We start from the raw sequence: 16,281 nt of genomic DNA, 5'->3' as shown, positions 1-16,281 counted from the left end.
TGCTTTGTCTGTCTGACCACAATTGAAAAGGGATCCATCTCTCTCTTTGCCTCTGTGTCTCTCCTCCCTCTGCCTCCCTCTCTGTGTGACTGGGTGTCTCTATCTGCGCAGTTCCACCTTAAGAGGAGCTTTAGCAGCCTGTCGTGTTTGTGTTGAAGCCAACAGGCACAATATATTACAGTCTAGGGCTTGCTGCTGAAAAGCCCGCTGGATCCTCCACTGACCTGCTGTTCTTTCCTGCTTTCCTCTTGCGTTTTTTTTTTCCACATTTAGATTAAAAACAAAGCTCTCACTCTCTCTCTCTCCTTCTCTCTCTCTCCCCTCCTCCCCTCCCTCCTCCTTCTTCTTCTTCTTCTTCTTCTCCTCCTTCTTATCCTTCTTCTTCTTTTCTGCGGCAGCAGTCAAGGCTCCAGTGTGTCAGAGAGAGGGTGAAGAGGAGGGAAAAAGCAGAGGAGAAGACTGTTTGGACGGAGCTGAGTGTGTGTTTATGTTTGTGTGTCTCACCATTGGACGGCCGGGTGAAGGGGCACGAGGAGAAGAGTAGGAGGAGGAGGAGGAGGAGAAGCAGAGGGAAGCCTGCCTGGATGAAATTCTCGATGTCATGTCACTACGAGTGGACCTTGACTGATCACAGGGTGAGGGAAAGGGAGAGAGACACTGAGAGGAAGACGAGGAGGTGGAGAAACTGAGACTTTGGTTTCACTGGGAAAAAGAAGAGGAAGGAGGAGAAGGAGGTAAAGTCTGGAGCTCCGTTTTATCATGACATTGTTGGATAAAGGAACCGACGGATTGAGCGCTCTTCAGTGGTGTGTCAACAGGAATTTGCCTTAGAAGAGAGAAGGAGAGCAAGGAAAGAGAAGAAGGAGACAGACTCTGGAAGAGTATAGACTGTTGTGTTCAACCCAGCTAAGGAGCAGGGACTGGACTTACAGAGTGTGTGTGTGTTGGCGGGGGGGGGCTTGTGTGTGTGTGTGTGTGTTTGTGTGGCTGTGTAACCGGTGGAGGGCAGAGGAGTGGAGGGCCAGGGGACTAACCTGGCCATCAAACGGACTGGCAGCCTCTCCTCTCCTGGGATCATGTACCCTCAGGGCAGGCATCCGGTAAGTACCTCCTTATGTCTCTTTCTCCTGTCTGTCTGACTCTTTTTTTCTGTCTCTCCGTCCATATGTCTGTCCCTCAACTCCAATCTTGCAGTTGCTTTTTATGTCTCAGATTCACCTTGTCACTTGTATCTCCCTCTGCCCTCTTTTTGCTCCCTGTCTGTCTCTGTCTCTTCATGCCTCCCTGCTTCTCTTCTTCTCTTGTGTCTCTCTTTATGTCCCTCTGCTTCTTGGTTCCCCTCTTGTCTTTGTCTTTCTGTCCTCCTGTCTGTCTTTTACAGCCTGTTGTGTCTCTCTCTTGTTTAGTTATAAGGACTGTACTGTAACATGAGGAGTGAGGTGTGAGGGGAGGGGGGTATTAGGGCTGAGAGATTCCCTGTTATGTACACACACACACACACACACACACACAAACCTCTCTGTCAGCTGCAACCAGGTGCCTTTGAGATCTTGTTGATGGTTGGCTGTGTAGGTGGCATATGACTGAATCTGCACTCCTCAGCTTGTGTGTGTGTGTGTGTCCATTAGTGTTTAATTAGTGTCTTTAGGTGTGCATATATGTGTTACTGTTTTTGTGCATGGCGGCATGTGTGTGAGAATAGACATCTGTGTGTGTGTGTGTGTGTGTGTAAATTGGGCCATACAACTGTCAGCTGTCCATTTGCTCATTTCAGTTGCTAAGCAAACACTTGTGTACACACACACACACACTCACACAAGCAGACACAGACACATGTACACACAGTCTGTTTAATTGATAGTTAAATTCATTTCCATTACCACTAAGAAAGGTCGTGAGTGCACAAGTACTTCGCCTTTAATACCTCCTTAAAGTCCCTTCCCTCCTTCAGTTTCACCCTTCATCAGCAGTGAGAATTTGCCGTTAATTTACCTGCCAGGGTAAAATAAAGGTTAAACACATAGACTAAAAAGCACAGAAGGATGAATGACAGCTTAGGCTCAGTCTGGCTTAGGCCATTCGTTTCACAGGGGCCCCGGTCCGGTTGCTATAATCAGATTTGCTTGTCAGTCTCTTTGTATCTGCTACAAATGGGTCAGTGGCCACTTTGCCTCGCAGCCAGCCAGCCAACCACTCAGTCAGCCAGCAAGCCAGCCAGCTAGCTATCACACAGAATTATGAATGACATTTTCACAAGAGGAAGGCATGAGGAATCAATTATATGTACAGAGAGAATGCTAATAAGCCAGTCGCTGGAATAGAAGGCAGGGAGAGATGCTGAGAGAAACAAGAGAGAAGTGAAAAACAAAGGGAGAAAGTGAAAGATGTAAGAGCCAAGAAAGATAAAAAAAAAAAAAAAGAAAAAAGGGGGGGAGAGAAAGAATTCTTTAAAAAGGCACGGCCGGGGGTGGAAAGAGAAATGAAAATGAATGAGAGATGCAAAGGAAGAATAGCGCGTGAACATTCCTCTGTTCTCTCCTTTAGAGGCGTATCAGAGAGCTTCCTGCTGCGATGCTCTTCGTTTGTGATAAAGTTCAATCCCAGATTGAGCCAACTCCAACCGATCGATAGCCTCTATCTCTCTCCTTCTGTGTCTCTTCGGTTTTTCTCCCTCTCCATCTTTTCTCTCTCTTCTTCTCCTTCCTCTGCAGCCCTCCTCTGCCAGTGGAACTTTATTTCTGGTGTTGCTATGAAATGTGATCTGTGGAGAGGTGTCAAGGTGCAAAGAACAGTTGTGTGTGCATGCGTGCGTGTTTGTGGTTACAGACAGCGAGTGTACGTTCATGTGTACGAGTATTTACATTCACATGTCTGTGTGTTTGTCCTTATAAATGCAGAACAAGGTTACTTGTACAATGTGCAGTTCATCGTGTTTTTTCAGCCTATCTGCTCTCCATAGCACAGCTGGAATATAACCTCTGTCAGAGCTCTCCTTGCTGGTGCATTCGAGGAAGATCCAATATTTCAAAAATCATAGTTGGCTGCTAGAAAGCATCGCATTAAAGAGCTGATGTACGGTGCCAGAAAGTAAAATCAGATGCAAGACCATAAGAACCGCTGGATCTTGTGGGAAAAAAAGGCAATGTAAGCTTGGGGCTTTTCAGCAGTTGACTTTTTAAATCTCAGATGTCAGCTCATTTTTGATTGACACCAACAGTGACAGATTTCAAAATGGTCTCTTCTTGAAACTGCATCACCACAAGATGATAAGTTTGACAGAAAAGCAGGAGTGATGAATTGACCGCTGTTATAGATCGGTAATCTGAGGCAAACATAGAGTTTCATTATCGAGTTGACTGGCTGGTTTGAAATCAGCAAAATATACTTCTGTGAAAATGCAGTGATGTGAATTATTGGTGATTTCTAGCACATCTCTCTGTGGTCGCGTGTGTGAGGACATTTTTAATCATTCTGTCTCATAACAGTGTTTAATATGTGCATTGACATGTAGTTGACCCGAGAGGCATCAGTGCCCACTTAGCATGTTTCATGTGGAGTGGCTTCTGCCTGTCTGGATGATAAGAGGTCAACCTTGTCGATGCTTCAGAGTTAACAGTCGAGCTTTGTCTGACTCTTGTTCGGTGATGTGATGATACGAGGATCTGAATGACGTGGAGTAGATACTGTATCAGGCTAAAATTATTGTTCTGTACTTTAAAGAAATACTTGATTTCCCCCCATTAGCTCCATTATCAGCTTCTGCTGTTTGGAGACAGTTGAAATATCTCCAGACAGAGAGTCCAGTGATTTTTTTAATGTCCTCCACCTCTTCTTCAAAGATTCCACCACCGTGCTTGCCATATCTTTTTGGCATTTCGCTTGTTTGTGCATAGTGTCGGCAACAAACCAACCATAACAATAAACAGTTAATACAATAACAGTGCCCACCAGAGATGTAAACAGTCCTGCTATGCTAGCTATCCATGCTAGCAGCCAGCTTACCAACGTTCGTCTTTCAGTACGTTTTCCTTGCTCTATGTCGCTGTCCATGCAGAAGTCAATGCCAGATGTCTCAATATGTGTTGTCCGATGTCTGCAATCTAAAAAACTGCTGTCTTATCCAGAGAGGATTAAGTCAATAGCAGAGGATGGGAGGCACGAAAAATTCAAAACACAGGGCTGCAGCAACTCAGAAGTGACGCTGAATGACCGTGTCCCACCACACTGAGAAAGCAGATTCAACCCTGCAAAATGACCATTTGTTCATCAGTTACACACCACATTTCACCTTGAATCTGTGGAGAAAACTGTTTTTCTCGCATGCCTCAACAGTGAACGGAGAATCCAAAAAAGGCCGACATTCTTAATGAAGTGAAGTAGACAGGGGCTGCGACTGACGTCAGCAAAACTATATCAAAACATCCTTTTACAGAATCTCACACAACTCACGCAGTATAATCCAAGCCTCATTTACACAGTCGTATCCTCAGTACTTCCCAGTCACAAGTATTTTCACTAAAACATTATGATTTAAAACATGTACGTACGAACAGTCTCATGCAAAGCTAAGTAGCGTGCCTGGGCACATGCGTGCATTTGGACTCTGCTCAGGCGGAGCTCATATGCACAAGAGAAGTGTGTTCAGGCATGCTTAAGGCGTGCTTCTCATTGGTGGAAGTGTTTTATATTGTTATGTTTCCGCAAAAATGCATGTGATCGGGAAGTACTGAGCATATGTGTGGATAACTGAGAGTTGGATTATACTGCGGGAGCTGTGTGAGAGTTTGTAAAAGGGTGTTTTGATATAGTTTTGCTGTTGTGAAATGCAGCCCCTGTTTACATCACTTCACCGAGAATGTTCGCCTTTTTTGGATTCTCCGTTCACTGTGGAGGCATGTAGGAAAACCAAGTTTCCCTCAGGAATTCAAGGTAACAAATGATGAGTGATTGATATACAAATGGTCATTTTGTGGGTGAAGTATTCCTTTGGGCTTCTCTGATATTAGATTTGTGTTGTAATTAAACTTATATTCAAGAAAGAACAACAGAGGCTCCTCAGGTTACAGTTTTATATTATTCATCAAGTTTTTCCACATCACTGTTTTAATACACAGCTACACGTCTGTTACTCAGGTGTTTCCCAATGAACAGGCTCGACTCTGTTCACTCAGTAGCCTTGATGTGTCCTTGTTGGTGTCAGTCAGACATCACGGCCTACTTCCTGTCAGCGACGGACAGCCAGGGAGGACAGAGCTGCCTTGAATGCCGCTCCTTTCAACCCCTCTGTGTCCCCTCAGAGTTGATAAGGAAGGTGTCTCAAGGCGGCTCAAGCTGCGTTATTTATTTATTTCTTTATGTTTTATCAGAGAAGAAGTCAGACTTTGTTCTTCGCGCTCTCTGGTAGGAAAAGGTTAAAACTGATGGCTGATTTGCGAGGCGAGCAGAACTGTAATTGGTTCCAGTGGATTTTTGTGGCGAGCATTATCAGAACTCTGCAAATGTGTGTGTGAGGTGTGTTTTTGTTTAATGTGTGTGATTTCTTTTTATGTGTCTGTGTCTCTTCAGTGCTTTGTGCGTGTGTACATTTTTGTAATAACAGTGTTTGTTGTTTGTGTAAATGTGTGTGTGTGTGTGTGTGTCAGTGTGTGCAACTCCTGTGAGGTTCAGTTTTGTTTTATGTGTGCATCTGCCCTTAAGTGTTAAATGTCTTTGTGTGTAAGTACATGTGTGTCTTTGTGTGTGTGTATATGTACATGTTTGTATTTGTCCTTGTGTTCCTGTAAAAGTGCTTGTGTGTGTGTGTGTGTGTGTGTGTGTGCGTGCGTTGCGTGCAGCCGTTAAAGTGAGTGTGTGTTTAGATCTGGGAGAGGAAGGGGAAAGGAGAGCGGTGGTGGTTTGTGTGCGCTGTGTGCCAACAACAATAACAATAAATAATGTCCCAGTCCGACCTCGACTGTTGCTGTGAATGTACAAGCCCTTGATTGGCTGCCACACCCCAGTGAGAGAAGGAGAGGATTTACTGTGTGTTTTCATGGTTAAGAAAGACGTCTATAACTGCTACCCTTTACATCATTTTACTCATATATTCATTTAAGCGCTAACACCCTTACACAAGCACACCTCCTCTCAAACATCCAGGTTTGTGTTGGAGCACTCGGCATTTTTATTTTAAAGTTTGGCCGTTGTGTGAGTATACATTTAAAGCTGTCACTCTGTGTGTGTGTGTATGTGTGTGTACATTTGTTTCTCAGCCTTAGGAGTTGTGGTGGCTGTCGTCTTGAGGATCATGATCAGACAGAGTTTATTCAGCAAGTGTGAGCTAAAAAGAGACAGAGCAAGTGTGAAAGAGGACGGGAGGGAAAGTTGGACTCGGCTCCTGTTTAGTTGCTGATGGTGTAATAATTTAATCTGCTCTGACTGTTATTATTACATCATCCACTGGAAGTGTAACCCCTCTTTCTACATAGCTCTGTGTATGTAGGCGAGTCAACTGGAAGTCCATTCATTCCAATGAGACTCTCTGATCTCTGATGTGTTTACGAAACTTTTTGGTCTGGGATTTGCCCCGAGCATGTTGAAAAAATGTGACTTTGTGGCAGATGTAAGACAGACTGTACGCACTGTGCCACAGGAAGTAGGATACAAACCAATTAGGTAATGGACTGATGAATGTAATACAGCTCTATTTGCACATTTTTCTACATGAAAAGTTTAGCGGCATCAGTGCCGTTTAGCGGCAACAGTGGTAGCATGCAAGCTGTGTGACACATAGAGTGAATGCATAGCAGATCATACGTCTTTTAACAAAATATTTCATAGGGTTGGGAATCTCCAAGCACCTCACGATTCGTTTGGATTACGATTCAGAGAGCAAGGATTTGATTATGAAACAATTGTCGATGCATCAGAATTTTTTGATTTCTATACATGATTTAATTTTCTCACTGTCTGACGACTTGCTTGTTTTAAAACATAGCATAAGTAGCCTTCTTTCTAACGACCCACACTTATATAAACAGATTAATTTACTGCATACAGCGTGGCTCTTGTCCAGGTCCCTTTTCCATTCAACTTCGCAGAAGCCAAAATACCATACCTTAGCAAAAGGGAGGGACGACTGGTTGCTCTATACAAACATGGATCAAAATCTTGTGCCGGGAGCTCCCGGTGAATGGTAAACAACAGAATCGACAGGAAGGTAATCCAGAAACGAGGACGGAAATGTTAAAAAGCCTTTATTGTAGTGGCTAAATCATCAAAAGAGCCAACATGTTTCGACCACTGCAGGTTTTTGTCAGGGCTTTCAAAACATACAACACAGGTATGGCCTCACCTGTATATTGGCAGGAACCAATCAGAGACAAATGACAAATGACCAAAAAACATGTTAAGTCTATATCTTCATGAGACCAAGATACTTTAAAGCATCCAGATGATAGATCCAAAAAGCCAAACCTTTGCTTTTAAGCCAGGGGGTGTCAGTCAGATTGTGTCCACCTGCTGTTGCTCATGCCAACCTATTGTGGGATATTTATGCCGGCATATTGTCCAGTGTTTACATAGCCTACTGTAATATTTCACCGGACATTGTATGCAGTTCATGTACTGTTGAATAATAAATGGTCTGCAGCCTTTTTATTAAAAAAAAAAATTAACTACATTAAACAATGAATGAATTAATTCAAATGCTCCTTACAGTCTCCTGCCTGTAGGTGAGTAACAAAATAAGGGGGAGGCTGAGTGTTCAGCTGTGTTGTTATGAACATCTTCAGCAGTGGAGAACAGCTTCTCTGCTGCTCCGTCAGCTCTGGGGAAAGCCAGGACACTGAGCAGGCTGGGTGCAGGGTTTTTGAGTTGAAACATACTGAGCATAGAGTTATTTTCTTCACCACAGAGAGGTTTCAAGTTGTTTAATGCTGCAGTAAGTGTTGGTCTGCTTGTCTTGTCTGTAAACATTTTGTACTGATTGCTGATACATGCTTTGCTCTGTTAACATTAGTCTCTGGGTTACGGTGTAGAAATTATTCACAATATACTTCACATTCAGCTTGCAAATATTATTTAGACATTAAATTAAAACATGCTTGCAACCGCTGCCTTTTGTGAAGATGAATTCCAAGTTAAGTCTAGCATGTCTGGGTGCTGCACTGCCCTCACGGTTGAGTTTCATCTCTGTCCCTCTGTCAACATCATATTATTAACAAACATTTAGAAAACCAATTGTTGACTTTTATTAATCGATGCTGAATCATCTTGTCTGCATCAAAGAATCAAATATTTCACCCACCCCGAATATTTTGCAAAAATGGCCACACACACGACAGGCTAACCTCCTCACTAATTTGTCACCATGAAGTATTGGTCCTGTTTTTGTCTCTATGCTGCTCCATGTGCATATTCCACAAGAATAAACAGCGGAACCCAATTAAAATTTAACTTATATGTCAAGGTGGTGTTTGTATTCATGCCTAAAGAGATGTATTTCCTTGCGTTAAACACCAGGGGTGTACTCTGTATACTGTAGGGAAATGGTGATACAAAACAAAACTGTGTGGAAAAGAGGCGTAGTCATGACAATAAAACATCCTCTGAATTATCACAGGCAGTGTGTGTGTGTTCTCGCGTGTTAGTGGATAACAAGAATAAAGAGAAGAAGAAATGCTGCAGAAGAAATAAGAAGTGTGCCAGTGTGTGTGGTGCAGTCTCAGTAACTGTTGGAAAATCGTTGCAACCAAAATGTATAATCATGTGTGTGTGTGTGTGTGTGTGTGTGTGTGTGTGTGTGTGTGTGCGTGTGTGTGTGTGTGTTGGGGAGGGCTTCGCTCTCCTTTGGCCACCAGTAGGGTAACACTTTATTTTTACGGCCAAGTAAACAAACTTTTGCCAAATATGCGGCCACAGACATCACATATGCTCCATTAATGAGGGTAGAGCTACTGTAGGGGTGTTTGTGTGCGTCTTAAAGTTGGATTTCGATGTGTGTGCTTGAGATTGAATTTGTGAGTAGATTTTGTAGCTGCAGTCACATGCAAAACTACTTATTAGTGTGTGTTGAATTGTGTAAGCGCTTGCTTATATACAGATTTTTGGCAGTGTTTGCTTTCTCTTGCACACTGGACCCCTTTTGTTTTTTGGCATCTAGCTGTGTCGGGCAGTTTGTTTTTCCCCAGCGTTTGTGGCTGTAATGAAAGCCATGTACGGTAAACAGCGCAGCGGATTGCTGTCACCTCCAACAGATGACATTCTCCCCTCCTTCCTTTGTCCTCGTCTTGTTTACATTTAATTTCATTCGGCATCGCAAAGGTAACCCCGTAAAATGGCAAAAAGTCAAGTAACAACAATACAGCTGTGGTGAGAGGACCTGCAGAACAAGCAAAAAGTCACACAACAACTTCTAGTCAGACATCAGCAGCCACCCAGATTAAGTCTGCACTCTGATTAAAAAAAAGAAAAAAGAAAAGGGGGCCGTTTTCTATCCTCAAATCCTGTGTTCTTTTCTTTGTCATTAAAAGAAACGATCAGAGCGAGGCTTGGAAGGAGTCCAGAAACTCTTTTGGCTGCCAGTCTTTCCCTGATTTGTAATCCACCGCTGTCTTAGTGGCTGACTGGTGACTGACTAGCTCTCTGAATGACTGACTCGATAACTTGCTGACTGGTTAAATAGTGCGCTGACTGGCTTTCTGATTGACTGACTGACTGCCTGACTTTTGGTTCACTGGCTGGTTGGCTGCCAATTTAATTGACTGTCAAACTGAAGGACTGACTGGCGAGCTGGCAGGATGAGTGAGTGGCAAAGATGTTCATTGGTTCTCAGCAGAACAAGAGGGCCACTAACTCTAATTGAGCTTCTGTTGTTGGGATGCTGGCAGCGTGGCTCGCTCTAAGTTATCAAAACCTTTTGAATGGTCTGCAGACAAAACTCTCAGAAAGAAAGAGGGAGATGTGAGGGTGTCTTAAAGAGATGGATGATATGTAAGTTACATTCCCCGCAGCTCTTCTTCAGTCTTTCATCCGCACAGTCCAAACCAATGAGCTGTTGCTTATGTTCTTTGCTGCTCACTTCAACAGACACAAACACACACACACACAGGCGTGTACACAAAGGGCACTGACATTCCTCTGCCACACTTCGTATTTCTCATCTATTCATGTGCCTTTTTCCTAAATATTTCACCAGCCAATTATTATTTCATGCACTATCTGAATGTGTCTCTGCTTGTCTCAGAGAGACACAGGCAAAAGGAAGAACAAAGGGGCTAAGAAGGAGAAGTAAAGAACAAAAGGAGAGAAAAGGGAGGGAGGAATGAGATGGAGCAGCATGAGAGAGGGCGCAAGAAAGAGAAAATGTTTTGTTTGTGGGTGTTTTGTTCGAATGAATGCATCCATGCATAGGCATGCCTGCTTATACCATGTGAATACTCATGTGTTGGTAGAGAGTGCGCCAGGGGCTAAACAGATAGACGGAGAAGACAAGCAGACAGATAGAATAATTTCTCCCCCAATCAGTCCCAGACCTGCATCTGTTTCACAGTTGCTAGCTCTCTCATGCAGCCATTGCCAGTGGTGGAAAGACACGCAGCTGCTTGAGCAGAAGACTTCCACGTGACGGACAAACAGACAGGAAGAGAGACAGATAGAATCAGACTGACCTAATATTCAGACAGAGTGGGGAAAAATGAAGTGTGACTGAAAATAAGTAATGCAAGACACTGCATGAAGTCAAACAGCAAGACTGTTGCAATATCACTCTGAGGTGCTGATTAGGGCTGGGTATTCTTTAGAGAAGTTATGATATCAGCATCATTACCAGTACTCTTAAAGAAATACTAACAGAGTACCTCATTTGATACCTTTTTTCTACTTTTTTCGATACCCCTCATGTGAATGGAAGCATTTAGTTGCTTAAAATGCCACCAGACGCCACAGGCGTGTGGTGTAGCCATACTGTGGAATATTCTGATGGCATCTCGGCACGCTTAACCACCAACTCTGTCAAATACACTGCGCTTGACTTCACCACACCACAGACTGTGTGCATAGTAGCTGTGGTAGTGGGCCAATTACATGTCGTATTAGATTAAAGAATGCTTGCAGTGATTGACTGCAAGCAAAACCATGAAAATGGTCCTTTTTTTCTGGATATGGGTAGAAAAAGATCGAATACAGGTATTGGTTCATTGGAGAAGTTTTAAGGGTGCTTTCAGACTTAGAGTTGTCTTGCTTTGGTTTGAATCAGGGACTAATTTTGCTTCAAAATTACATAATTGCCTAGAGTTGGTTTGTGTTCTCAAGGCAGCATTTACAAGCGGGCCAGATAAAATGCCTTACACGAGAAAGCTGCTTTTGATTGGTCAGAATTTCCATGCAGGAAAAATCCAGGAAGTAAACAAAACGTTGAAGAAGAGTACACTTGCGAGATAAATGTGACACTTTCTAATGTCACAATGGAGGGACAACTACGCAGGTTGATTTTAGCGCTGCTCATCGTGGACTATATTGCTGTCATTGTTCATTTTAGTCAAACCATACAGTTTGAAAACGAGGCGCGGCTCCAACTAGAAAACAATGTTTTGATGCATTGGATGTGCTGAATGTGCATATTAAGGCAGTACAGGAGGAGGTGCACATTAATAATCCTCCAGGACTGTAACATGCTCATGTTTAACCCAAACAATGTGTCATGTGACTGCAGTTGGTTCAGATCGAGGTCAGAACACGTTCTCACCACAAACGAACCGCACCAGAGTTTGTTTGTAACCAGACCAAGACCACCTCTTCAAGAAGGTCTCGGTCTTGTTGTTTTGGTGCACACCCAAGGGCGATTGCTGTGTTCACACCTGCCCAAACGAACCACACTTAGGGGACAAATGAACTTGAGTTTGATTGAACTGAACCAAACAGGGCAGGTGTGAAAGCACCCTAAAACTACTTGGCACTGGGTTATTTTGGGCAATACTTAAAGCTCTAGTGCTGACTGAGTCAGGGAAGTGACCCCTCAAGGTTACCTATTTCACCTTATGTAAGAAATCTGGAATAGGCAAGTTATTTTTAGGCAGGACATTGACCGGGCCCTAGTATTTTTTATGCAGAACATACATGCTACTTAGGACGTGAGGCAACGTAACAGTCAGCCTTTGTCGCCACTCAGTTCCTTGATGCCAGTTTGGTGTGTCTGGGCCTTTAGAGGATGTAGTTTTTGGTACCTGTATATCACATCATATAGAGGTGTTTCTGTCATTAAGTCTTCCCTCATTGATATAAATGGGAGGGAAAAAATAGCAGAAACACAACAAACTGTGTTTTAGAGGTGTTAGATCAACTATATAAATATATTGGAGGCTGCAGTTTCACCAAAATAACCTTCACACAGGTAAGTTGTTGTATTAGACTGCATTGGTTTTAGCAAAGTGTGCCTAATAAAGTGGCAACTGTTTGCATGTTGGCTGATAATTAAACAGACATTTCGGTGCCAAGATGCCAAAGATCTATTTGGGGTAATTTAGAAGCAGTGTTGTCCTGCCAAGTTTACTTCTGACTTGTAAAATATCTCACTGAGTAAATATCTCGGTAAATTCTCCAATAACCAGATTTAAAAGGAGCCTCATGAAAATGTAAAAAAAAAAAAATTAAGCTTTTATGTTGGAAAATGAATATTATATATTATATAGTATAGTAATATAGTAATTATATAGTATTATAAAGTGATTATATAGTGTAAGTTGGGCTCTATTTGTGACCTGTAACACTAATTACCCTCAGTTACTGAATGACTTTGGTGATGGCATTGGCTGTATTGTTTTAACTCTGTGTAAAAGAAATAGTATTTAATCATAATGCTTTATAATATCAATGTGTTTGCATGTTATCACATCACTTACACTGCTAGTCTATCAAGTGGTACAATCAAACTCGTGACAGACAGACAGACACAGGCAGACAGACACTGACAGACAGGTGATGGTTAGAGCCACTGGGTCCCACCTCCATCCTGTTATGTGATACAGCGCGATGGGCTTCACCCGCCACTCCTCCCCTCCCCTCGCCTCCCTCCCTCCCTCCCCTCCATAGATAATCCCTCCTAATTCTCTGCTCGCCCGTGCCAGCTCGACCAAATTGTGATTGACTGCTGTCCCACATGGTGTATATATGTGTGTGTGTGTTTGTTTGCGCGCAAGTGACCCTTCCTTCCCCACCCTCCTCCACCTCCTCCTCCTAGATTAACCGGATCAGTTTTGGGTTTCAGGATCCCCTATGCTGGCTGCCACGGCGCTCACACACACACACACACACACACAAATATATACACACATGACAACACAGGCGGTAGGCTGTTTTTTGGCCCTTCGTGACGCACTATTGGACCCCTAACAGTCTGGGCTGCCATCTGTCACAATACAGGAGAGAGCAGATACACACAGACACACTCCAACAACAAATGTTAGTTCTGGTGTACATACGGCATGACTTGATGATGCCTCCATCTTTGTAAACACTGCAGACGGATGCACATTTATCCCCTTAAATGACTTTTAGCTACAGGGGTGGGGGGGAAATCAGTACAGAATAGCACTGCAGTATTTTGCATGGCAATATTGTATCGATAAACACACACATACACACACACTAACAATCGATTTTTTTTGTTTTGTTTTGTTCCTTTTGCTAGGCGACTAGAATAATAAAATCAATTGCTTTTAGCCCAATAATAAAAAGACTGAACACTCATCTTATTAGATAAAAACAGATGTTGTCAAAGTTTTCCCTTGGAAACATAATTTGCAGTTGAAAAAAGTCTATAAATCTTAATTTATCTCAATATACACTCACCAGCCACTAGTTACACTAATTCGACTGCATGTTAAAGCAAATAACTAATCAGCCAATCACATGGAAGCAACTCAATGCATTTAGGCATGTAGACATGGTGAAGACAACGTGCTGAAGTTAAAACTGAGCATCAGAATGAGGAAGAAAGGGGATTTAAGTGACTTTGAATGTGGCATGGTTGTTGGTCTGAGTATTTCAGGAACTGTTGATCTACTGGGATTTTCACACACAACCATCTCTAGGGTTTACAGAGGATGGTCCAAAAAAGAGAAAATATCCAGTGAGCAGCAGTTCTGGGTGAAAATGGCTTGTTGATGCCAGAGGTCAGAGGAGAATGGTCAGACTGGTTCAAGATGATAGAAAGGCAACAGTAACTCAAATAACCACTGGTTACAACCAAGGTCTGCAGAAGACCATCTCTGAGCCAACAACACGTCAAACCTTGAAGCAGATGGGCTACAGCAGCAGAAGACCACACCAGGGGCCACTCCTGTCAGCTAACAACAGGAAACTGAGGCTACAGTTCACACAGGCTCACCAAAACTGGACAATAAAAGATTGCAAAAACGTTGCCTGGTCTGATGAGTCTGGATTTCTGCTGCCACATTCAGATGGTAGGGTCAGAATTTGGTATAAACAACATGAAAGCATGGATCCATCCTGCCTTGTATCAACGGTTCAGGCTGCTGGTGGTGGTGGTGGTGTAATGGTGTGGGGGATATTTTCTTGGCACACTTTGAGCCCCTTAGTACCAACTGAGCATGGTTTAAACACCACAGCCTACCTGAGTATTGTTGCTGACCGTGTCCATCCCTTTATGACCACAGTGTACCCATCTTCTGATGGCTACTTCCAGCAGGATAATGCACCATGTCACAAAGCTCAGATCATCTCAAACTGGTTTCTTGAACATGACAATGAGTTCACTGTACTCCAATGGCCTCCACAGTCACCAGATCTCAGTCCAATAGAGCACCTTTGGGATGTGGTGGAACGGGAGATTCACATCATGGATGTGCAGCTGACAAATCTGCAGCAACTGTGTGATGCTATCATGTCAATATGGACCAAAATTTCTGAGGAATGTTTCCAGCACCTTGTTGAATCTATGACATGAAGAATAAAGGCAGTTCTGAAGGTAAATGGAGGTCCAACCCAGTACAGACAAGGTCTACCTAATAAAGTGGTCAGTGAGTGTATATTATCGAAATACTCAAATAACTTTTAAGTTGTAATAATATATCGTGATAATATCATATTGTGGGGCATGTGGTGGTTCCTGCCCCTTACATATAGCTGTGTTTTTATTTTTACCTGCTGAAGTGTCCTTGAGCAGGACAGAGTCTCCTATTATTGCTAATAAGCATGAACCAATTTGATACCAGCTTTCAGTGCTCGTCTCTTTATCCTGACAGTCAGAGCTCAGCACAAGGAGAGAATATTTCTCCTTTTGCCTGAGGACCTGATTTTTTTTCTGTATTTTTCATTTCCGTCTCGGTCATAAGAAGTTTTACCGCTCCTGGCTCCGTGAAACTCATTCAAAAAGGTGCAATTGGCAAATCAAAAGAAAGACGTTTTGGAGTTTTTGTCCAACAGATGAAAGAAATTCAAATCTCTCTCATCGGCGGCGCACTACAGAAGACGCCATGTTGACACCAACGGTTGTCACTCGCAGATCTCCTCTTATCTCATCTTCTAATCCTGATCTGTGACTATGGGCTTTGTTATATGACTTAGTGCTGCTGATGTAACCCGCCAGCAGCACTTTATCTGTGTGCATCCGCGTGAGTATGTGTCTGTGTGTTCATGGCAGCAGATGGTGGGAGCAGTATTACCACAGACGGGTGGACAGTGCACAGGGTAGAGCGACAAGGCTGTGTTGACTACAGTGAAGAGAGCACGACTCTTTCTCTCCCTCTTTCTGTCTCTTCTTCTTCTTCCCATCCCCTCGGTGTCAGACGAATGAATGGCCGGCTATCTCTCTCAGTCAGCAGCCACGCCAGTCTTTCATCATCTGTCTCTCTGCTCGGTCTTTCACTCCTCTGTAAAGATGTCAGACTAGTCTATCACTCCCTCCATCCCTCGGTCCATCCATCCCTCTCTCTGTCAGATGAGTATCTATCTCTCTTCCGCCTTTTTTCCCAACCCTCATCAATCCATCCCTCCATCCCTGCTCTCTCTCACACTGTCGGTTTGCGTGTTCCCTGATTGCTTGTGTGTAGCCTAAGTGGTAATCTGCATGTGCAGCAGTGTGTGTTTGCTTGTTTGTGTGTATTTTTCATGGCTACGTGGGCGTGTGTGTTTGTATCTGCATGTGCCAGATCAGTATCTACCCCCCCCCCCCCCGTCCTCCCCTCCCCTACTGAGTGTGTGTGGTGTGAATCAAGGTCAGTGGGGATCTGTTGGCAGACACCCCCCATCCTCATCTATCCCACCCACCCCCTCCACCTCTCC

General features: G+C 43.5%; 1 protein-coding gene across 2 annotated transcripts in view; it reads left to right on the top strand.

The window, feature by feature from the left end:
- Positions 1-253: 253 nt before the first annotated feature.
- Positions 254-16,281, top strand: part of tle2b (TLE family member 2, transcriptional corepressor b) — a 127,896-nt gene continuing 111,868 nt past the window's right edge. For both annotated transcript variants that reach the window (XM_033621928.2, XM_033621927.2), the window contains exon 1: positions 254-1,100. In XM_033621928.2, coding sequence (XP_033477819.1) covers positions 1,077-1,100 — 24 coding nt within the window. In that variant the 5' untranslated portion in view covers positions 254-1,076. The remainder of the gene's footprint in view (positions 1,101-16,281) is intronic.

The sequence above is a fragment of the Epinephelus lanceolatus genome, chromosome 6 (assembly GCF_041903045.1).
Source record: "Epinephelus lanceolatus isolate andai-2023 chromosome 6, ASM4190304v1, whole genome shotgun sequence".
Taxonomy (NCBI): Eukaryota; Metazoa; Chordata; class Actinopteri; order Perciformes; family Serranidae; genus Epinephelus; species Epinephelus lanceolatus.
The sequence above is the reverse complement of the archived record's forward strand: the minus strand, read 5'-3'. Positions and strand labels throughout refer to the sequence as shown.